The sequence below is a fragment of the Salvelinus fontinalis genome, chromosome 38, assembly GCF_029448725.1.
Source record: "Salvelinus fontinalis isolate EN_2023a chromosome 38, ASM2944872v1, whole genome shotgun sequence".
NCBI classification, from domain to species: Eukaryota; Metazoa; Chordata; class Actinopteri; order Salmoniformes; family Salmonidae; genus Salvelinus; species Salvelinus fontinalis.
In genome coordinates this window covers 30,303,254-30,327,270 of record NC_074702.1, presented here as the reverse complement: position 1 = coordinate 30,327,270, position 24,017 = coordinate 30,303,254, and the positions used below count along the sequence as shown (strand labels likewise).

Genomic DNA, 24,017 nt, shown 5'->3' with positions numbered 1-24,017 from the left:
CAGTCTGGGGATCTAGGCAATAATTGAGATGGATATCTTCCACGGTTCGTAATAAGCCAGCTATGGGACACTGAACGCTCGCCGCTTCTGAAGGATCCTTAAAAGTAAACTCACTCAAACCTCAGCGTGGTAATTCTCTGCTCTACAGGTGCTCAGTGGGAAAACGAGAAAAACTCCACTCTGAGCCGTGTTTTTATTCATTAGACTTCTATCGATTCAGTTAATAACAGCAAGTATGTTCTGTCTGCGTGTGAAGTACAGGGGCATTGGGAGAAACGGACAGGGAATCGAACCAGAGATTGAGTGCTTCTTGCTTCACTCTCACATTTTCCCCTCTCACTCTCAGTATGTCTGTCCGCCTCTTCTTCCCCACTAAGTTTGCTCTGGTCGACAAGCTTTCTTGTGAGTCTGCCCTGTGCGTGTCTGACTGAATATCCCTGGATCTAAGCAGGTGTTGAGGGTGCCTGCAACCCCCCCCCCCCCCCCCCCCCCCCCGTAGCCCTTCTCATTGCATCTTCAGCCCCATTGCTTCCTATCTCTCTCAAAATATATATATGTGTATGCCATTTAGTAGACACTTTATTCCAAAGTAACTTCCCACTGGGTGAAAACTGGTTGAATCAACGTTGTTAACACGTCATTTCAACCCGAGAAATCAATGTGACGACGCTAAATCAACGTGGAAAACTGATTTGGATTTGAATCAGCGTACTGTAAGGCTTTTTTGTCTTTTGTCTTTTTTTCACCCATCTTTTAACCTAAATCCGTTGACATGGTGACATTTATTGTTGATTTTACGTTGGATTCACGGTTAGTTCACAACTCAACCAAATGTAAATAAAAGCGAGATGTTGTACTGAGGTGCCCAGTGTGTTACAGTCATGCGTGCGTACAGTACATATACTCTCTCTCTCTCTGTCCCTCTCTCTCTCTGTCCCTCTCTTTCTCTGTCTCTTTCTATATCTACGATTCTCATTCCACAAGGAGAATATATACTCTAAAGTAGAAAATATCTCCCGTGATCCTGCTGCTAAAAATTGACATGATTACAGAAAGAAATACAGAAGAAATCGAAAAAATAACTGCAGGATTATAAATGTGTATACGAGAAAACTCCTTTCCGTGTCAGAAGCTACTGGGGGACCCCTCTCTCTCTCTCTCTCTCTCTCTCTCTCTCTCTCTCTCTCTCTCTCTCTCTCTCTCTCTCTCTCTCTCTCTCTCTCTCTCTCTCCTCTTCCTCTTCCCTCCCCTTTCACTCCCTCCCCTTTCACTCCCTCCCCTCAGCCGAACACAGTGGAGATGGGGTGCTTGCCAAGAGCAGCAAACCCCACGTCATTCTCTATCCTGCCTGGCTGGAACAGCCCTCTTCTGTTGACATCCGTCACTACAGGATACTATTTCACTGAGCTAATACATTTCAGATGGCGCCTACTATAAACGAGTCTGAAATGAGAGCTCTGCTTCTGTTTACCGATGCCACAGGTATTCACCTTCCCCAACAAACTAAAAACTAAAAACTCACCGGTATGAAGAGTGTGAGAGTGAGGACTTACAGTGTGGCAGTTGGCAGACCCACTTTGTAAAGGGGGACTTAACACAGGAATCTGTGTTTGTCTGTCTGTGTGTGTGTGTGTATCTACGCGTGGGCGTAGATTGTGTGTTGTGTGTGTGCCAGCAGACAATCCCAGCAGTGAGAAAAGATTTACCGTGTACCATTCAGAAGCCAATATGTCAGTGGTCTGGAGCAGAGGACGCTACAATCATATCTAGCATAATGGCTTTGCCAGGCTACAGATAACCTCAACGGCTCACAGGCCAAACGGGAGTCAAATGGGAGTCAATCAAAGCCTGAGGAGAATAATATAGATCATCCTGTCAGTGTTGTAAACCACATGCACATCAATCATCTTTAGATGCTGTGGAGAGAATGCATGGGACTATGGGGCGCTGGGGTACCACCACCACCCCCACCACCTCACCCAGATGCATGGCCCATCCCAGGCCAAGCCACAGGCCTCTCTTTGGGGTTTGACCCGCTGCGATTCGCGTGGCTCGGTGGCTTCTGAATGTGTACTCTTGGAGCCTCAGAATGCAGGCCACAGAAACCAACCATCTAAACGACTGCGTCAGGAGAATCTGCATAAACACACATCACATGCCCATCCAGGAAAGTACAAATGATAGAGCAATGCAAAGTCCTACCGACGCACACACACTCGCGCGCACCCGCGCACACACACACACACCTTACTTTCATTCGATCAATTATGAGAAAGCACAGCGAGCCACAGTGTCAATTGGCCACTCTTCAAAGAACTGGAGTTGGTGATGCCATAGATTGGCTTCTACCTGGACCAGTTCACGTACTGTACCTAACCATGTGAACACAGCATGGAATAATTAGACAACGATCAGACACTCTCACAGTAGCAAATCGTCTAGAAGTGTTCCTGACATCTGAGCATTCTTTCGTAAACACAAAACCCATTAAAAATGGAATCTGGTCTCGCATCTAATTCCATCAGGCCTCTGACATGGAGAGACCCAATTTGTTTAGATATAGAACTGCAGTTACGTGGCAGACGGATTCTTTCACAGTGACTGTGGATATTATGACGGAGCGGCCCGAAAGCACAGCACACTACTGTGGTTAAGCTGCTGGGCCTGTAGGAACACATTTGAAAACACCCAGAGCCCAATGGAACATAATAGGTTGACATTTAAAGAGAATATACAGAATATACTTTTATCTTTGGGGGTGCTCTTGAGACAAAAGGGGTCCCTTAAATATAAATACTGCCCTGAAATGACCTAATTGGACAGAACGGGACACATATTCCCACACCCATGAGCAAAAGCAGACATTGTTAGCTTAAAACTAAGGATTGGATGGTCTTATTAGATAAGAAATGGATTCATGTTTTTTCATGAATAAAAAAAACAAACCATCTCACTTCCATACGGTATGTTGAAAGTTAGAGTCCTCATACAGCTCATCCCACCTATCACCTTCCTTATGAGTTCACGACAAGGATACTGCAATTCAAAGCTCGATGGTGACAGCCTATCGTACTCCCGCCAGTGTATGTAACCACTTAAATAGGAACCTTTCTCCTTTCCTCATTATCTTGGATCAGAGAGAGCCTATAACACGGTGACATGTCATAATAGGGGAAAACGTGTAGAAAGCAGCTGGTCCCAAACAGCAACCAGAGAGCTTCTCAAGCCTGGCCAAGAGGACAGAGATAAAAGCACACTGAGAGGAAACAGAACACAGTGCCAAAGGTAACCTATTCCTCAAAGCAGGACGGAATCTCGCTACGACCACGAGATCATGGTCTATTCTGATTCCAGAGTTTCATTGAGTCCAGCATGTGTTTATTATATTACAGAACATCAAATAGTTACGTTAAAAGTGTAAGGAGTGAAGAGATCTCTCTGAAGACTTTCCTTGCTTTGGATTTAATCCTATTTCTAAGTCATTGCATATCATTTCCTACTACATGCGTAAGTAATGTGACAAGCAAAGAAAGGATATTCATCGTGACTAATAGTACATTGGGCCAGTCTATGATAACAATAGTAAAATGAGAAAAATATTTGTTTACATCGCAGGGTACAAGACATGGTTTTGATTCCACTAGGAGAAATCTGCAGATGATACAATGTCCTAGTAATCTTCATGTAATGGTCATCGTTGCATGAGGAAGGATCGGACCAAAGCGCAGCGTGGTAAGTGTTCATGATATTTATTAACACTGAACACTAGAACAGAACAACAAAGAAAGAAACGAAACCGAAACAGTCCTGTCAGGTGCAGAAAACACTGAACAGAAAATAACTACCCACAAAACACAGGTGGGAAAATGCTACCTAAGTACGGTTCCCAATCAGAGACAACGATAGACAGCTGTCCCTGATTGAGAACCATACCCGGCCAAAACAAAGAAATACAACACATAGAAAAATGAACATAGAATGCACACCCAAATCACACCCTGACCAAACCAAAATAGAGACATAAAAAGCTCTCTAAGGTCAGGGTGTGACACTTCATTGTCCTGCTAACCATCTTCTAAGCGGTCAATGGCTCTCAGAGGCCTATCCACACGGCCTTGTACTCTTTTTTCCTCCCATAATAAAACTTCCCAAAAGCCTACACCCTCCTTTATCCACCATCAGTTCAAAGTCCTGCCAGGAAAACAAGATTCCTAACATGAAAATCGCAGCCATAATATCAATATTAAAAAGTCCACATCCTCTCTGAAGCCATAAATAATAAACAAGCCATCCCCCTTCTATTATACCTGTCAATAACATGAAGCATAAGCCATGGGGATAGGAGGTCGTGACACTGCACTTAACCAACAGAGAGTATTGCTCTTCAGCCTCTATTAGCCCAGGCTCCGCCTCCTCACAGCAGAGCTGGGGGTCAAAGGGCGAGTGTGGTGAAAGCACAGGCTCTAACCGCTAACGGCTGACCGTCTGATGGTCTACCTTGACTCCTCGCACACACAGGCACACACAGGCAGGCAGGACGCACACACACACACACACACACACACACACACACACACACACACACACACACACACACACACACACACACACACACACACACACACACACACACACACACACACACACACACACACACACACACACACACACACACACGGGAGCAACTCAATAACGGCAGCTCAGAGATTCCATCCCATTAGACACCCCCCACCCCAACCTCAGCTTCTTTAATGAACCCTCTCACCCCCAACTCCGCGCCAGTCTCGCGACACACACTCCGATGTTAGAGACTCAGCATGTTTTCAGAGCGGTGCGGACACGCTCTCAATCATCATTAGGGGTTTTGCAGAGTCCTGGGGTCTGGGCACCTTGCCAGGATGTGTAAAAGTTTCCATGAGAAAAGCTTGAGTTGCCGTTGGAGGGGACGGTGGCGGACGGGGATCCTCAGAAATGTTAGAATTTTGTATTGTTGTTGCGGAATGGATAAAGGGAGAGAGAGAGAGAGGGAGAGGGAGAGAGAGAAAGAGAGGGAGGAAGACGAGGTCTGTCTAGAAACCTGTTGCCACTGACGTCTGCCCTCATGCAACATCGGGTCTGTTTTCAGTTTCGATGAAAAAAAGGGTATTTCATTTCATTTGTAGAAAACTTGAGTTGAGGAGGAAACAACTAGTGGAAAGCTGACGCTGTGATATAAGGCAATCAGAATACACATGTCAAGTGTCCGAAATCGGCAGTGTACATTTGGTTGTGTGTTTCTCACGTGGGTGAATAAGGCCCCTCTGTATTCAGCTGTAACCAGATGGCAAGAGTCTGGCTGGCTGATTAGCGTTAGCCCTGTGCTAGTTCAGCTGTGCTTCGTGATATCACCCATCACACCAGAAGCTAATGAGAGAAGACACACAGCGGCAACCTGGCTGGACCCGTCAGATGTCCGGGCCGGTATCCTACGACTGCATTACACACACGTGCGCGCGCGCGCACACACACACACACACACACACACACACACACACACACAGACAGGCACAAAGAGGCCTTCATGAGCACCCTGGTTCGAGGACTGCGGGTTCGTAATGTGGTTCAAAGCCTTCCGCTGTGTAAACAGCAGCCAAGTCTAGGATCAGAGCGGATATGTGTGTGTGTGCGTGTGACGGGAGGGGGTATGATGTCACCGCAACTGCAGCTCGGCTAGGACATGTGACAAAATGTGGCGTCATCACAGCCCCCTGTTTTATGGGTTAATTAGCCAGGCTAAAAAGGCAAGTGTAAATATACTGCCCTCCTCCTCATTCTTCAAAACTTCTATTATTTTGCTTCCATATTTCATAGTTTGCTTCCATTCCCCCTAAGCACCAATCTATGGACACTGGTCCAGATTAATTCGCTCGCTCAACTCTCCAGGCTATTGTGAGACAGACAGACCCCTGCTGCAGCGGACCAATGGCAGCCGCAGGCCAGCAGTCCTAAATACATCCCCCAGCACAAGCCAACTGATAATTCATCAAATGCTCCTGGACATTACCCAAAAAGCCTTGGGGCACCCTTTTACAGACAGACGGTGCGTAATGTCCTGCACTTAGCTAGCCTCGAGGCTCCAATGCTCCATCACAGAAGTAGTGGATGAAATGGTGATCGCTGGAAGCGGGTAGTGGGTTAGGGGGTTGAAGGGCAGTTAGAGGGGCTTATGTTCAACTTGTCATCCCCTCCCCCTCTTGATCTCCTACATATCTACCCCACACTGACAGCAGAGCTCCTTGCGGCACAGTAGCTCAGCCTGTTGATAGGTTGAGTGATTTCTCGGGGGCCGGGTTAGCCGTGCGAGCCGAAGGCCAGTGAGAGACATTTCCTCTGGCCCGAGGCCTGGGCGCGGGAGGCGCTTTACTCCGGGGAAAGCTCAAGTGTCGTCCCGCTGCAGAGCTCAAACCACTGGCTCCAAACAGGTCAGGGTGGGACACTATGCTACGCGGCTAACGCTAAATCACCACCGCCGGCCCAACCGCCCTGGTGAGGTCATCCCCTACCGTCGCCCCTCTAATGGAGCGACTCGCTAACATGCGATAATTAACGGACGGTAATGACTATGGAAAGGGAGCTCACCACTCGCCGACTTCTCCCAGCACCAATTTATTTTCTATCCCAGGCTCATTTGAGGGGTCTGGAATGGTCTGGAATGGGGCCGGAGGGCCTGAGCGGTACAGCGTGCAGATGCCTTTGGAGTATGCTGTTACCACCGCACACTTACCGGTACTCCAGGAGCACAGTTAGCCCACCACAGATGCTCATTCGAGACATTAGATGCGGCGAGATTGCAGTGCACCAAGGTTTTACCAGGGACGCCTTGGTAGGCCTCTGCCAATCAATACGCATTCCTGTGAGTCTCTAATGCATCTGTAATCACAGGCCCAATAACACTTGGCCACTGCGTCCACAGATATGGGCACTGCTAAAGTGACAGTGGATGGGGTGGTGGAGCATGAAGACATGGCTACTACTTAAGGGTTATAACTTAAGCAGAGGGCAAATGTTGAATATTTCCATACTGTACAAATTATGGCGTAAAATGACCCTCTAACAACCTTTTACCTAGCGCAAAATAAAGCTTGAGTTTCACTCTTATTCGATTAATTCTCATACTCTGGCTCCTTTGCCTGCCATAACTGCTGAGAAGTTTGAAAAGGAATTAGACATGTACATGACAATGCGAATCGTAATTTAGCTCCAGTGTCCTCTTGTTTCAACGTACTGTAAGGGGAAATATGTCAGGAGCTGGCGCGGAGTCAGAAGATAAACGCTAGTTCTGGATGTGTGAAGTGACAAAGACTTGTAGAATGGCCTTTTTGAGTGTTGTGCTCGTTTTATGGAGGCAGAAGTCCTCAGTTCTCGCTATTGTCTGTTTACGAGGTGAGGACTAACAGGACGGACAGATTTCCTGACAACCACATTTCAACTCAATTCCAACTCTGCTACTAAACCCCTTGATCCCCAATGCCCAGCAACCCTGTGCTCCCTTGGCTCTGGAGCGCACACACACACACACACACACACACACACACACACACACACACACACACACACACACACACACACACACACACACACACACACACACACAGCAATTTTTTTATTTTACCTTTGTTTAACTAGGCAAGTCAGTTAAGAACAAATTCTTATTTTCAATGACAGCCTAGGGACAGTGGGTTAACTGCCTTGTTCAGGGGAAGAACGACAGATTTTCACCTTGTCAGTTCGAGGATTCGATCTTGCAACCTTTCGGTTACAAGTCCAACCCTCTAACCACTAGGATACCTGCCGCCCCAAATGTTTACAGTAGGAGTGAAACAAAAGGTGCACAGGAAGAGTGATGTTCCTGAGTAGAGTGGGGACTCGCCTTGTTCCCCCTGTTTGGATGCAGGGGGACTTTATCTCTTCTGGCATACCGCCACGGATACCGCGCACCGCACAATCAGAGCATAACAACAATGTGATGAGCAACCCCGACAGAGCCATAACAGGCTGGGAGTGACCAGAGGGAGGGACGATTATTAGGAGGGGGGGGGGGGGGGGGACATGGAGAGTTAATAGGGGTTCTACACACAAACGCTGCGTTCCTCCATTCCCCTGGCTGTGCCTGGGCTCACATCCAGTGGAGCTCTGGTGACCCCCCCAGCCTCCCCAGCCTCCCTCGATGACGTCAGCTCCAACACTACACTCTCCGCAGGGAAAACACGGGAAAACAAAGTGCCTCTTGCCTCCTGACATCCCTCGCAGCGAGGGGGGGAAAAAAAGCGTTGCAGCTCAGGAAACCCCTACCCATTGTTTTGCTTCCTTCATTAGTTCTTGTGTCAACAGTCGGGTCCGGCACGCGTGCGCCACTGTTTTTGTTCTCTTGCTCCCTGCCCGACCTCGCTGCTTCTGATGTTTTGACAGATTGTTTCGAAATCCCATCAAGGCCCAATTGACTGTTAAATTAACGCCGCTACTAACTCGGACAGCACACACGGCAGTTGCGAAAAACAAAATGAATCTGGAATGTCTAACATTAACAAATCTGACGTAAAGCCGTGGTTGATAGCGCTGCAATTCGCCAGGAAAGAGGGAGATGCAGGGGAAAGGGTGTGGGTGGGTGTGGGTGTGTAGATAAGCAAAGGTGTAAAGTTAATGTAATGTGCACTGTAAATGGAACGTTCTAGAGAGAAACGAGAATCGTATTTTTTATGACCCTGTGTTTTCATAAGGAAAAACAACATGATAATGACGATGATGATGTGATGTCACTAGCTAATAGAGAGCTTTGATTGACATGTCTAGGTAGATACACCTTGTTCTTGTGACTCACCATCGTCCAGGTACATCTGGTCCAGATCCTGGGGTTCCCGCTTGACGGTGACGGCTAGGGAGGGGGGGCTGGCATCTACCGGCAGCAGGCTGGGAGGGCTGATCCTGGCCTGGGTCTGGCTCTGTCCCTGGGTGGGGCTGTAAGGTGGTGCCTGGGCGAACGGGCTCTCTGCTGCCACCCCTGGAGTGGAGGGGAGGGACTCAGGGGAGGTGGAGGGGCTGCTGTTGGGGTAGAGCGAGTGGTAGCCATGGGGACCGGGGCTACCAAGGTGATGCGGGCTACTGCCCTGGGAGTGGAGCATGCCCAGTGGAGCTTGGTCGGGTGAGGAAGGGCAGACCAGCGGCGCTGGGCACTGCCCTGACGTCTCCTGGATGGCGGACGCCAAGAGACCGTTGTGGGCGTGCGTAGGGCTGGTGGAGAGGCACTTGGGGTAAGACACGGGGGACAGGTCGTGGAGTGTTGGGCTGGAACTTGGGGAGGAGGCGGGCATGCTGCCAATGCTGCCATGGCAAGGCGGGCAGGGAGGATAAACCCCGACCAGGCAGGTGTCAGCGTCCCCCACAGGTATGATAGGAGTGAGCCTGGGTTGGCCATAGTAAGGCTTGGAATGAGCCCCCAGAGGCTCATATTCATCATTCGGTTCTGTCTTTATTATCGGGACTGGAAAAAGAGAGAGAGAGGGAGGGAGAGAGAGAGAGAGAGAGAGAAGAGAGATTAGAAACGTGAGGTAGGTCCACGTGGCTGAATGAGCAACTGAGTGTCTGAGTGTATGAGTAAAGGAGTTGGTGTAGTGAGATGGATTGTGGGTAGGATACCCTCCAAAACCAAACAAACAACCGCCGATTAAAAGAGACTCTGTGTCATTGGCTGGGCCTCTCAAACGCCAGCTCAGAACCCCCCCCCCCCCCACCCCCCCCAAAAAAAAGGAAAAAAAAGAAAAAATAGATGAGTCATCAGAGCAGAAAGCCACAGCTGGCTCTAATCATGAAACGGCGCTATTTTCTTTGGACTCTCCTTCAGCTCTGATATCCTATGAAAGAGTGCTTTAAAGCGGCTGGGCTGCTGATGCAGGAGCCCGGGACCCCTAGGCCTCCATGCCCCGAAAGCAATTGTTGCTCTCAGGACAAAAAGAGAGAGAGAGAGAGAGAGAGAGAGAGAGAGAGAGAGAGAGAGAGAGAGAGGGAGAGAGAGAGAGAGAGAGAGAGAGAGAGAGAGAGAGAGAGAGAGAGAGAGAGAGAGAGAGAGAGAGAAAGAGAGAGAGAGAGATACAGAGACAGGGAGAGAGACAGAGAAGGAGAGAGAGAGGGAAAGGATGATTTGATTGGGGTGGTCCGTGCTCCTTAAGAGAGTATGGTATGCCTGCGGTTTCAGGAGCTCTAACTTCAGCTAATGCAGGAGGAGAGTGCTATGACCCCACTTGCTCATGCCGCCGTCTTCCAACTCACTCAGAGTCCATTTGGGAGATGTTTCCACCATTTCCTGATTAGTTTTGACTGACAGTCATCGCACACTAGGTTTCCTGGATGTGCGATCAAGATCAGTTTGCATCTTTCGGAGACTGACCATGACGTGTGCACTATTTATTGAATATTTACACATATCTTAAACACACACACACACACACAAAGACCCAAACCCTAAGGACGGCCCAGTTGCTCTAAGGAAACCCTTTATAAACCCCCACGTGCTCCGGTTCTGCCACGAGTACTGTGATACAACAAGGCTTGAATTAAGACACCCAGATGAATAACAAAAAGCATCTGAGTCACAATACATGCACTGTCTGTTGCTATTTCTGCACACAGTTAAATGTGTTAATGGGTGTGGTTAGTGTTTGATGCCAATCATAAGTGTTTTGGCAAAGTCTGAATCACTCTAAATGTCTTCTGGCACTCTATTCAGACTACTAAATGTCTTCTGACACTCTATTCAGCCTACTAAATGTCTTCTGACACTCTATTTAGCCTACTAAATGTCTTCTGACACTATTCAGTCAACTAAATTTCTTATGACACTATTCAGCCTACTAAATGTCTTCTGACACTCTATTCAGTCTACTAAATGTCTTCTGACACTATTCAGCCTACTAAATGTCTTCTGACACTCTATTCAGCCTACTAAATGTCTTCTGACACTCTATTCAGCCTACTAAATGTCTTCTGACACTCTATTCAGCCTACTAAATGTCTTCTGACACTCTATTCAGCCTACTAAATGTCTTCTGACACTCTATTTAGCCTACTAAATGTCTTCTGACACTCTATTTAGCCTTCTAGATGTCTTCTGACACTCTATTCAGCCTACTAAATGTCTTCTGACACTATTCAGCCTACTAAATGTCTTCTGACACTCTATTCAGCCTACTAAATGTCTTCTGACACTCTATTCAGCCTACTAAATGTCTTCTGAAACTCTATTCAGCCTACTAAATGTCTTCTGACACTGTTCAGCCTACTAAATGTCTTCTGACACTATTCAGCCTACTAAATGTCTTCTGACACTATTCAGCCTACTAAATGTCTTCTGACACTATTCAGCCTACTAAATGTCTTCTGACACTCTATTCAGCCTACTAAATGTCTTCTGACACTCTATTCAGCCAACTAAATGTCTTCTGACACTCTATTCAGCCTACTAAATGTCTTCTGACACTCTATTCAGCCTACTAAATGTCTTCTGACACTATTCAGCCTACTAAATGTCTTCTAACACTATTCAGCCTACTAAATGTCTTCTGACACTCTATTGAGCCTACTAAATGTCTTCTGACACTATTCAGCCTACTAAATGTCTTCTGACACTCTATTCAGCCTACTAAATGTCTTCTGACACTCTATTCAGCCTACTAAATGTCTTCTGACACTCTATTCAGCCTACTAAATGTCTTCTGACACTCTATTCAGTCTACTAAATGTCTTCTGACACTCTATTCAGCCTACTAAATGTCTTCTGACACTATTCAGCCTACTAAATGTCTTCTGACACTATTCAGCCTACTAAATGTCTTCTGACACTCTATTCAGCCTACTAAATGTCTTCTGACACTCTATTCAGCCTACTAAATGTCTTCTGACACTATTCAGTCTACTAAATGTCTTCTGACACTCTATTCAGCCTACCAAATGTCTTCTGACACTATTCAGCCTACTAAATGTCTTCTGACACTCTATTCAGCCTACTAAATGTCTTCTGACACTCTATTCAGCCTATTAAATGTCTTCTGACACTATTCAGTCTACTAAATATCTTCTGACACTCTATTCCGTCTACTAAATGTCTTCTGACACTCTATTCAGCCTACTAAATGTCTTCTGACACTCTATTCAGCCTACTAAATGTCTTCTGACACTATTCAGTCTACTAAATATCTTCTGACACTCTATTCAGCCTACTAAATGTCTTCTGACACTCTATTCAGCCTACTAAATGTCTTCTGACACTCTATTCAGTCTACTAAATGTCTTCTGACACTCTATTCAGCCTACTAAATGTCTTCTGACACTCTATTCAGCCTACTAAATGTCTTCTGACACTCTATTCAGCCTACTAAATGTCTTCTGACACTATTCAGTCTACTAAATATCTTCTGACACTGTATTCAGTCTACTAAATGTCTTCTGACACTATTCAGCCTACCAAATGTCTTCTGACACTATTCAGACTACTAAATGTCTTCTGACACTCTATTCAGTCTACTAAATGCCTTCTGGCACTATTCAGACTACTAAATGTCTTCTGACACTCTATTCAGTCTACTAAATGTCTTCTGACACTATTCAGCCTACTAAATGTCTTCTGACACTCTATTCAGCCTACTAAATGTCTTCTGACTCTCCATTCAGACTACTAAATGTCTTCTGACACTATTCAGCCTACTAAATGTCTTCTGACACTCTATTCAGCCTACTAAATGTCTTCTGATACTCTATTCAGCCTACTAGATGTCTTCTGACACTCTATTCAGACTACTAAATGTCTTCTGACACTATTCAGCCTACTAAATGTCTTCTGACACTCTATTCAGCCTACTAAATGTCTTCTGACACTATTCAGCCTACTAAATGTCTTCTGACACTCTATTCAGCCTACTGAATGTCTTCTGACACTATTCAGCCTACTAAATGTCTTCTGACACTCTATTCAGCCTACCAAATGTCTTCTGACACTCTATTCCGTCTACTAAATGTCTTCTGACACTCTATTCAGCCTACTAAATGTCTTCTGACACTCTATTCAGCTTACTAAATGTCTTCTGACACTCTATTCAGCCTACTAAATGTCTTCTGACACTATTCAGTCTACTAAATATCTTCTGACACTCTATTCAGTCTACTAAATGTCTTCTGACACTATTCAGCCTACTAAATGTCTTCTGACACTATTCAGCCTACTAAATGTCTTCTAACACTATTCAGCCTACTAAATGTCTTCTGACACTCTATTGAGCCTACTAAATGTCTTCTGACACTATTCAGCCTACTAAATGTCTTCTGACACTCTATTCAGCCTACTAAATGTCTTCTGACACTCTATTCAGCCTACTAAATGTCTTCTGACACTCTATTCAGCCTACTAAATGTCTTCTGACACTCTATTCAGTCTACTAAATGTCTTCTGACACTCTATTCAGCCTACTAAATGTCTTCTGACACTATTCAGCCTACTAAATGTCTTCTGACACTATTCAGCCTACTAAATGTCTTCTGACACTCTATTCAGCCTACTAAATGTCTTCTGACACTCTATTCAGCCTACTAAATGTCTTCTGACACTATTCAGTCTACTAAATGTCTTCTGACACTCTATTCAGCCTACCAAATGTCTTCTGACACTATTCAGCCTACTAAATGTCTTCTGACACTCTATTCAGCCTACTAAATGTCTTCTGACACTCTATTCAGCCTATTAAATGTCTTCTGACACTATTCAGTCTACTAAATATCTTCTGACACTCTATTCCGTCTACTAAATGTCTTCTGACACTCTATTCAGCCTACTAAATGTCTTCTGACACTCTATTCAGCCTATTAAATGTCTTCTGACACTATTCAGTCTACTAAATATCTTCTGACACTCTATTCAGCCTACTAAATGTCTTCTGACACTCTATTCAGCCTACTAAATGTCTTCTGACACTCTATTCAGTCTACTAAATGTCTTCTGACACTCTATTCAGCCTACTAAATGTCTTCTGACACTCTATTCAGCCTACTAAATGTCTTCTGACACTCTATTCAGCCTACTAAATGTCTTCTGACACTATTCAGTCTACTAAATATCTTCTGACACTGTATTCAGTCTACTAAATGTCTTCTGACACTATTCAGCCTACCAAATGTCTTCTGACACTATTCAGACTACTAAATGTCTTCTGACACTCTATTCAGTCTACTAAATGCCTTCTGGCACTATTCAGACTACTAAATGTCTTCTGACACTCTATTCAGTCTACTAAATGTCTTCTGACACTATTCAGCCTACTAAATGTCTTCTGACACTCTATTCAGCCTACTAAATGTCTTCTGACTCTCTATTCAGACTACTAAATGTCTTCTGACACTATTCAGCCTACTAAATGTCTTCTGACACTCTATTCAGCCTACTAAATGTCTTCTGATACTCTATTCAGCCTACTAGATGTCTTCTGACACTCTATTCAGACTACTAAATGTCTTCTGACACTATTCAGCCTACTAAATGTCTTCTGACACTCTATTCAGCCTACTAAATGTCTTCTGACACTATTCAGCCTACTAAATGTCTTCTGACACTCTATTCAGCCTACTGAATGTCTTCTGACACTATTCAGCCTACTAAATGTCTTCTGACACTCTATTCAGCCTACCAAATGTCTTCTGACACTCTATTCCGTCTACTAAATGTCTTCTGACACTCTATTCAGCCTACTAAATGTCTTCTGACACTCTATTCAGCTTACTAAATGTCTTCTGACACTCTATTCAGCCTACTAAATGTCTTCTGACACTATTCAGTCTACTAAATATCTTCTGACACTCTATTCAGTCTACTAAATGTCTTCTGACACTATTCAGCCTACCAAATGTCTTCTGACACTATTCAGACTACTAAATGTCTTCTGACACTATTCAGCCTACTAAATGTCTTCTGACACTATTCAGCCTACTAAATGTCTTCTGACACTCTATTCAGCCTACTAAATGTCTTCTGACACTCTATTCAGCCTACTAAATGTCTTCTGACACTCTATTCAGTCTACTAAATGTCTTCTGACACTATTCAGTCTACTAAACATCTTCTGACACTCTATTCAGTCTACTAAATGTCTTCTGACACTATTCAGCCTACCAAATGTCTTCTGACACTATTCAGACTACTAAATGTCTTCTGACACTATTCAGCCTACTAAATGTCTTCTGACACTATTCAGCCTACTAAATGTCTTCTGACACTCTATTCAGCCTACTAAATGTCTTCTGACACTCTATTCAGCCTACTAAATGTCTTCTGACACTCTATTCAGCCTACTAAATGTCTTCTGACACTATTCAGCCTACTAAATGTCTTCTGACACTATTCAGCCTACTAAATGTCTTCTGACACTATTCAGCCTACTAAATGTCTTCTGACACTCTATTCAGCCTACTAAATGTCTTCTGACACTCTATTCAGCCTACTAAATGTCTTCTGACACTATTCAGTCTACTAAATATCTTCTGACACTGTATTCAGTCTACTAAATGTCTTCTGACACTATTCAGCCTACCAAATGTCTTCTGACACTATTCAGACTACTAAATGTCTTCTGACACTCTATTCAGTCTACTAAATGCCTTCTGACACTATTCAGACTACTAAATGTCTTCTGACACTCTATTCAGTCTACTAAATGTCTTCTGACACTATCCAGCCTACTAAATGTCTTCTGACACTCTATTCAGCCTACTAAATGTCTTCTGACTCTCTATTCAGACTACTAAATGTCTTCTGACACTCTATTCAGCCTACTAAATGTCTTCTGACACTCTATTCAGCCTACTAAATGTCTTCTGACACTCTATTCAGCCTACTAGATGTCTTCTGACACTCTATTCAGACTACTAAATGTCTTCTGACACTCTATTCAGCCTACTAAATGTCTTCTGACACTCTATTCAGCCTACTAAATGTCTTCTGACACTATTCAGCCTACTAAATGTCTTCTGACACTCTATTCAGCATACTAAATGTCTTCTGACACTATTCAGTCTACTAAATGTCTTCTGACACTCTATTCAGCCTACTAAATGTCTTCTGACACTATTCAGCCTACTAAATGTCTTCTGACACTCTATTCAGTCTACTAAATGTCTTCTGACACTCTATTGAGCCTACTAAATGTCTTCTGACACTATTCAGCCTACTAAATGTCTTCTGACACTCTATTGAGCCTACTAAATGTCTTCTGACACTATTCAGCCTACTAAATGTCTTCTGACACTATTCAGCCTACTAAATGTCTTCTGACACTCTATTCAGCCTAGTAAATGTCTTCTGACACTATTCAGTCTACTAAATGTCTTCTGACACTCTATTCAGCCTACTAAATGTCTTCTGACACTATTCAGCCTACTAAATGTCTTATGACACTATTCAGCCTACTAAATGTCTTCTGACACTCTATTCAGCCTACTAAATGTCTTCTGACACTCTATTCAGCCTACTAAATGTCTTCTGACACTATTCAGCCTACTAAATGTCTTCTGACACTCTATTCAGCCTACTAAATGTCTTCTGACACTCTATTCAGCCTACTAAATGTCTTCTGACACACTATTCAGCCTACTAAATGTCTTCTGACACTATTCAGCCTACTAAATGTCTTCTGACACTCTATTCAGCCTACTGAATGTCTTCTGACACTATTCAGCCTACTAAATGTCTTCTGACACTATTCAGCCTACTAAATGTCTTCTGACACTCTATTCAGCCTACTAAATGTCTTCTGACACTATTCAGCCTACTAAATGTCTTCTGACACTATTCAGCCTACTAAATGTCTTCTGACACTCTATTCAGCCTACTAAATGTCTTCTGACACTCTATTCAGCCTACTAAATGTCTTCTGACACTCTATTCAGTCTACTAAATATCTTCTGACACTCTATTCAGTCTACTAAATGTCTTCTGACACTATCCAGCCTACCAAATGTCTTCTGACACTCTATTCAGCCTACTAAATGTCTTCTGACACTCTATTCAGTCTACTAAATGTCTTCTGACACTATTCAGCCTACTAAATGTCTTCTGACACTCTATTCAGCCTACTAAATGTCTTCTGACACTATTCAGCCTACTAAATGTCTTCTGACACTCTATTCAGCCTACTAAATGTCTTCAGACACTATTCAGCCTACTAAATGTCTTCTGACACTCTATTCAGTCTACTAAATGTCTTCTGACACTCTATTCAGCCTACAAATTGGCCATCATAAATGTATTTCTTTTAATAGTTACTTTTTACTAACAAAATAAGAATAAGTAAATCCTGATGAAGGCATAATAATACTAATAAGCATTTTTACTTCCATTGTCTGAATAAATTTGTGTTTTGATCAGATGAAAAACCATTCCTATCATGGTGTTATGATGTTATTATTGTTGGGACAGGACGTAACTGAGAGATTAACTTTCACACCCCCAGTCTCCTTTGGGGAGAGATGAGCTGGTGTGATTACCCAGTGGGAAGCCTATTTACGTCAGTCTTGTCAGAGCCACAGGGCCGGCCCATCTGTCTTAGAGGCTCCCTAGGTAAGGTCTGTATCCTTAGGAAAGTCCCAGGATGACACAACCATACACTTACTAGGGAATATCATACTGGGCCTTGTAACAGGCTCTCCATACCCCCGAGCCGGGTTCACGCTAGGTCTAGTATTTGTTTTCTGTTTTCTATACTTTAGCTGCATTTGATGAAGCTTGCCTATTGCAATGGAGCCAATGGAATAGTCCCAAAAGTGTAAACCCTACATACATAGTAATAGCATATTTAGCAATCTGATTTATTCTGTAAATCAAGGACAGCTTCATTGTCTCACCGTCTCCCACTTTCCCGGAGACTCACACGCTCTGTCACACAATCCCCTTCTCCTATATGCAGAATGAGAGACAGAGGGATCCTTTGAGGGATCCCTCTCTTCTCGCCTCCATCCAGCTCTATTTGTCTCCCCCACTCTAACCGATCATTCCTCAAGCTGTCTCCTGCCCAGCCTCTCTGTCCACGCCTTCTAGCTATCTGTGTGTGTGTCCCTCCAAACACACACGCTGCCCCTTCCCAGTTCCATGGAAGCAGATTCACTCTGTGAGTCCCATCCCCAGCTGGCTTCTATTTCCTCCCAACCTGCGGGCTATGGCCGACAGACAGTTTACGCTCTGCACATGTCTGTGTCCGTCTGCTCGCATTAAAGTGATCTGGCCTCATCGGAGTATTTATTAGGAACTGGTTTCCTCCCAGGGATGGGGGTGAGGGTTCGAGGACGGGTTTGTGGGGTGTTGAGCACTGAGGGCCGAGGCCCGGCAGGTTGTCGTGTGAAGGGAAGAGACAGCCGGGCAAGCGGGTTTTCTGCGATGCACTCTGATTCTCATTACGATTGGCTGCTCTGCTCTCAGAGTGGAACTATGGAGTGGATGCTCTACTGTCTCCATAAAAGAGCTGGTTTGATTGCACTGTGGAAAGACTGTGCCCAATGCATTAGGGTCCTAGGGTCCTGAGTTTTTCCTGACCATGTGACCTGACTAGGAAAAACTCCAGGCCCTCGTTTTAGCAGACGACCACCAGGGCCCAGAGTTTTTCCCGGTCAGGTCATGTGGTTAGGAAAAAGTATGCTAGCTGTATCTCTGATATTCAGAATGGAGCAGGTGGTGCTTCATGGTGGTAGTCATCAACTCGCTGGTGTCTAATTCACTACGTCCCACTGTGGTCACAATCTGGCTGACGGCTGGTGTCCTAGTCTACGTAGGCCATGTAAATGTGTGTGGGAGTGTGTCTGCGAGTGTTTATGTGTGTGTGTGTATGTCTGTCACTGTCCTAACTTGGAAACAAGGAAACGTCTCAGTCTACAGTTTAGCTAACATGACACATCTTTGGGGAGAAGTTGACGGCGTGCGGTTCGTGAAGTTTTCATGTATGTGTCTCTCTTGTTTCGTCTGAACATACCCCTCTCTCTCCTCCCTCCCATGTCTCAGACCACAAACCTACGGCCAGGAATCAGCAGCAGCCCCCGCTGGTGTTAACAATAGAACCCGATCTACAGCAGGAACCTCCAAACGGCTTGTGAAATGAAAGGCATTCCGAGAACTGACTTTGGTCGGGCTTTCGTTTGTTGTTTTATGTGGTTCCGTGAAACGGTTTCTTATTTAAGGAGAAGAAAAGGACGGCGTGTCACGTCTTCACTCACGCAAGAATGATTTGGACAAGAGCTCGGAAACTGAAAAGCAACACTCACACACACACACACACACTAGGATGTAGACAAGGACACTTGTGCTGTACGTTCATCGCAACATCGGATATGTGGTGATTTATACAAACCAGAACTGCTGCCAACAGCTCATTTTAGAGTCCACAAAAAGGAATAACTTCAGAGTGACATATTGCTTACATTCTTGGATCTTTCTCCTCTCAAATTGTAACTCATGATAATGCACTTTCCGGACAGGCTTACTAAGCTTTAGTCATCAAATCCATTGGACTAGCGTGACATTGTAAAGGAAAGCGAGGACAATGAAGAGCATTTTGAGAAACACAAAGACAATAAAAGCAATTTTCACAAGACAATCTTTCATTCTATTGTTTGGCGTCAATATGCAACAGCAATATTACCATGCTAATTGCCCATTTGAAATACTCCCTGTATGAAATTGGGAAGAATATTCCAGATAACATCTGGAATAAGAAACGGTTCAATTCTGCTACTCCTTTCTTGCTTGTGTAGGACATAACAGGCCTTGTCATTCAAGCTTATCTTTACCTGTCAAACCTGGCAAAGACTCAATCGTTTCCAATCCTCCAGACTGCATCTGATAATAATATCCGAACTAGCTCTGAGTGGCGTGACTAAACCAAAGGGGAGATACGAATCAGATGATGCTTACACGACAGAAACAATGCCTCTCCCGTGAGATATGACTGTCCTCTTTATAAGATGGAGAGGAGACCATTCAAATACATGTTATCTCTTGTTTCCTTACTTGGGCATTTAGCTCCGCCGTACATGTTTGAGGTGCCACAGTGAAAGCTTTGGGCCGTCAACAGGTTCAATAGACCTTTTCACACACTTGTCTGATTATGTTTTCACATGAATGAGTAGAGCAAACATCACGTGACTCCAGTGGAAAATATAAGTTGTTTTCAATCGCGATCGGTGGACAGCACATCGTTTGTTTCTTTTCAAACAAGCTGGGCTATTTTAAGTGGCGGTTTTGCCTTTTTATAGACGAGCGTGAACGAGATGTTCTTTTTAGAAAGCATAAGTGACGACCACGACTGTGTTTAAAGTGGGCAGGAAGCGCCACTCAGATGGGCGAAGGAGGAAGAGATGAGAGCAACCTCTATGCAATGCACACACACACACACACACACACACACACACACACACACACACACACACACACACACACACACACACACACACACACACACACACACACACACACACACACACACACACACACACACACACACACACCCCCCTTACCTGGCCACAGTGCTGAGTTGGCTCTCTATCTACGTGTTAAGAAACACTCTCACACAGTGAAACCCTCAAAAGCAAACAACCAGGTCTTCCTCTCCTTTGCCATGTATATATCCCTGTTATAATTATCCTCAATCTGACTTAGAGATCTGTTTTGCTTTGATGACAAGCTGCATCTGATCTTGGACGGATATAATTATGGCTTCTCTTTTACCTCGGCACAGTTGAAACAGCTCTGCTTGCATTTGCAGAAGACGCCACTCCACCCAGACATGTGCCCAATGGGCAGGCAGACATGGATTCAAACTAGATGAGTGGTAAACTCAGGGACGTTCAGGGACTACGGACGGAAATTAGCTCGTTAGCGAAATGCGCCACTATTGCTACTCAGTGTTATCCAAGCTATTTATTGTCGCTTGTTGACTATCGTGTTGAATAAATGATATTTAAGCGTTAAAGCCCGAGGAGGTGTGGTATATAGCCAATATACCACGGCTAAGTTTATAAGAGCCTTATTGCTATTATAAACTTGTTACCAATGTAATTAAAACAGTAAAAAAAATAATGGTAAACCACAGCTTTCAGACAATCAGCATTCAGGGCTCAACCCACCCAGTTTACAATACATGGATAAATATCAAAACAAGAAATAAGAAGGTCTGGTGAACCACAGTAAGTGCCTTTGACTGTGACTGGAGGGGTACGTTATGTTCCGTCATAAAGACACTGCCCCTGCTTGTGTGGTCCCCACTGCAATCCAGTTCATTTGGCATCGTAACAGAGAGCACACCCCATTTATCTGTTAATTGGATCATGTTGACTCTCTGTGAAAATGACTTGAAGATGCAACGGTCAAAGCGTGATACGTCTTCTCCTTGTACAGCTTATCTCCTTGTCTGTCTCCCTGGTTCGTACGGGGCTGCCAAATATGGCCAGAGTGTGTCTGTCCTCAACTCCCACCACCGCTCGCTCTGCTAGGGTCGGCCACCTCAAAATGTCCTGTCTCTCCCTCTCTACTCCCCCCTCCCTTTCTCAACCTCTTTCTCACTCACTCTCTCATTCGCTCTCTTGCTCCCATCAACCGTCTCCAAATAGGGCCCTTTGTTCGTTGTCAAGGTGGTGATGCGGTCTGTCTCTCTCTCTGAGTCCCATCCAAAGGCCTGAATCATTGCTTCTTATCTCCTCTAGGCTACAATAGCAGCGGGTGATCATTGAAGTGTTTAGGGAGTCTTAAAATCACATGTTGTCAGTTTAAAGGTGAAGGCTGCCTTTCAGCCCTACTGGACCTGATTCTTAATTGAACATGGGATATAAAGAGAGACATTTGAAATGTCTTTATTCTTTTGGAACTTATTCTTTATTGTTTATTCCACTTTTGTTTATTATCTAGTCCACTTGCTTTGGCAATGTTAACATGTGTTTCCCATGCCAATAAAGCCCTAAACAATGTTGCTTCTAGCAGCATCCATGGATTCCAATCAATATCAATGTGTCTATGCATGCAACTTCGATGTGGCAAATGTACATTTACTCTGAGCCCCGAATGAGAGGTATTTAGTTGGTGATGTAAGGCTGTGAAATGACTCCGGATCCCAATAACTTCTTCACATTCCAATGTGTCAAGCCAACTATACATGTGGAGACTGGGGGGCACAGAACGTGAGCTGTGTGTGATGGATGTATCCATGAGATTGACTTCTCAAACTTAACATCAACATTGCCCAGAGGCTCTGTCAGTCAACCCTTCACAACCTGTCAAAATGATTTAGGAGGAAACACTGGAAGGAGTAATGCATGAGCATGTATGAACCCTTTATAAGTTATCAAGCAAAACTAGCGGGGATAATAAACCCCCAAACCACATGTAAGCGAGGAGGTAAACCTAAAGGTTTGTGGGGTTACCGTTTGGGGAGAGGTAGGTGAAGCGCTGGTATTGGCTCCTCTTTCTCTTGCCATTGCAGACGTAGAAGTTGACCTGCACTGGGCTGGATATTCTCTGGTTCCTGTAGGGAGGGATCTCCACCACCAGCGCCGTCTACAACACACAGAAACAGCACAGAATGGATACACGTACAGTACGAACCCTCCAGGCGCACTGTAGATCACTGCTCACTATATTGTGTTGTGTTGTGCGTAGCAGATTTTCAAAAAGCTGTCCAGAAAACATGCATTATCTAAACATTCTGAAATCAGACTAATATGGCAGGGTGAAGATTTTAGTTTGAACTTCACTAGCTTAGGCCTACAACCCCTTTCAATGCTCTCCTAAGACACAAACACAACTCCAAGTGTACGTAAGTGTCAGGTCATTAATTAGCAGGTATGCTTGTTTCGCTTTCAGGGAACCCTGGAGGAGTGTTCTGAACACGCTTTCTGAGCTGGGTCTTCAGCCCAGTCTGGATGGGCTCAGCATGACCTCCAGAGTGTGTACCACGCCCCTGTTTGTGTCTATCTGAAGCACTGAGGGCCTGGGGTTTGAACCCTACCTCTGGGGAAAGATGTGGGTCTTTGGCCTTGTTTTCACAGCCCCTGATCAGCGCGTCGCTCCAGGCCCAGGGTGAGACCTCCGTAATCCTGGACGGACGTGAACTTTGGAGGCTGCAGAGCAGGGGTTGAGGTGCATGACAAAGGCGCCATTGGGACATGACTGAGTGTCTGCCTGCCTAGAGCCTGTCTGTTTCTTTCTCTCTCTCTCTCTCTCTCTCTCTCTGGGGGCCAGCTCAGGCCATATGGTGGAGGAGCAGAACAGGAAGCCATTCCCAGCATATTTTGTGGGGTCTGTCCACGTGTCTGTGTGTCTGTTCATAGGCCGGGTCTGCACCAGACTGACGGGGTCAAAGACAGCACAGACACAGGTGACCCCCCTCCATCCCCCTCTCCTCCCACCCTCCCACGCAGTGAGCAGCGCAATCTAAACAGCAATAATGAAAACATATGGCAGGCAGAGCATGGGTTCATGGGTGACCTAACCATGGCCGGTGGCAGCAAGGGAGAAAAGGCCAGTAACACTGTGGCTTGTTTGTCGGCACACCAAATAAGCACACTGCACTATTTGTCTTTCTCCTACCTAACCTAACCCAACCCCTCACTGTAATGTTCCAACATGTGGGACTAGCTTTAACATCAGCCAGCCCTTAAGGCCAATTAAGAGAGGCCGTATGAACGAGAGGCTGAACGTAAAAACACATGACAACAAAAACAACATCATCATTGAAATGCCGCCGTGTTGAAACACATGTTCCACGGGCGAGGGTTTATTCTCGACCCCTGCAATTGTCAATTACAGCAGTTCGTTTACAGGGAGACCGAGGGATGGTGAGACCCAGCTGATGAAAGAGGAGAGAAAGGGAGGGGGGCACGGATGACTTGAAACACATCGCCGTCACACGCCCTAATGTGCACCCGAAGACACAGACACACACAGGCAAGCACATGCTCGCGCAGACCTTACG

The 24,017-nt window shown here is 44.9% G+C and overlaps 1 protein-coding gene across 1 annotated transcript in view; it reads right to left on the bottom strand.

Moving 5' to 3' along the window:
* Window positions 1–24,017, bottom strand: part of LOC129837714 (nuclear factor of activated T-cells, cytoplasmic 1-like) — a 73,592-nt gene that overhangs the window by 13,204 nt on the left and 36,371 nt on the right. The window contains exons 8-9 of the mRNA XM_055904102.1: window positions 22,468–22,600; window positions 8,858–9,517 (exon numbers count right to left, since the gene is read on the bottom strand). Of these exons, the coding sequence (XP_055760077.1) occupies window positions 8,858–9,517; window positions 22,468–22,600 (793 nt within the window). The remainder of the gene's footprint in view (window positions 1–8,857; window positions 9,518–22,467; window positions 22,601–24,017) is intronic.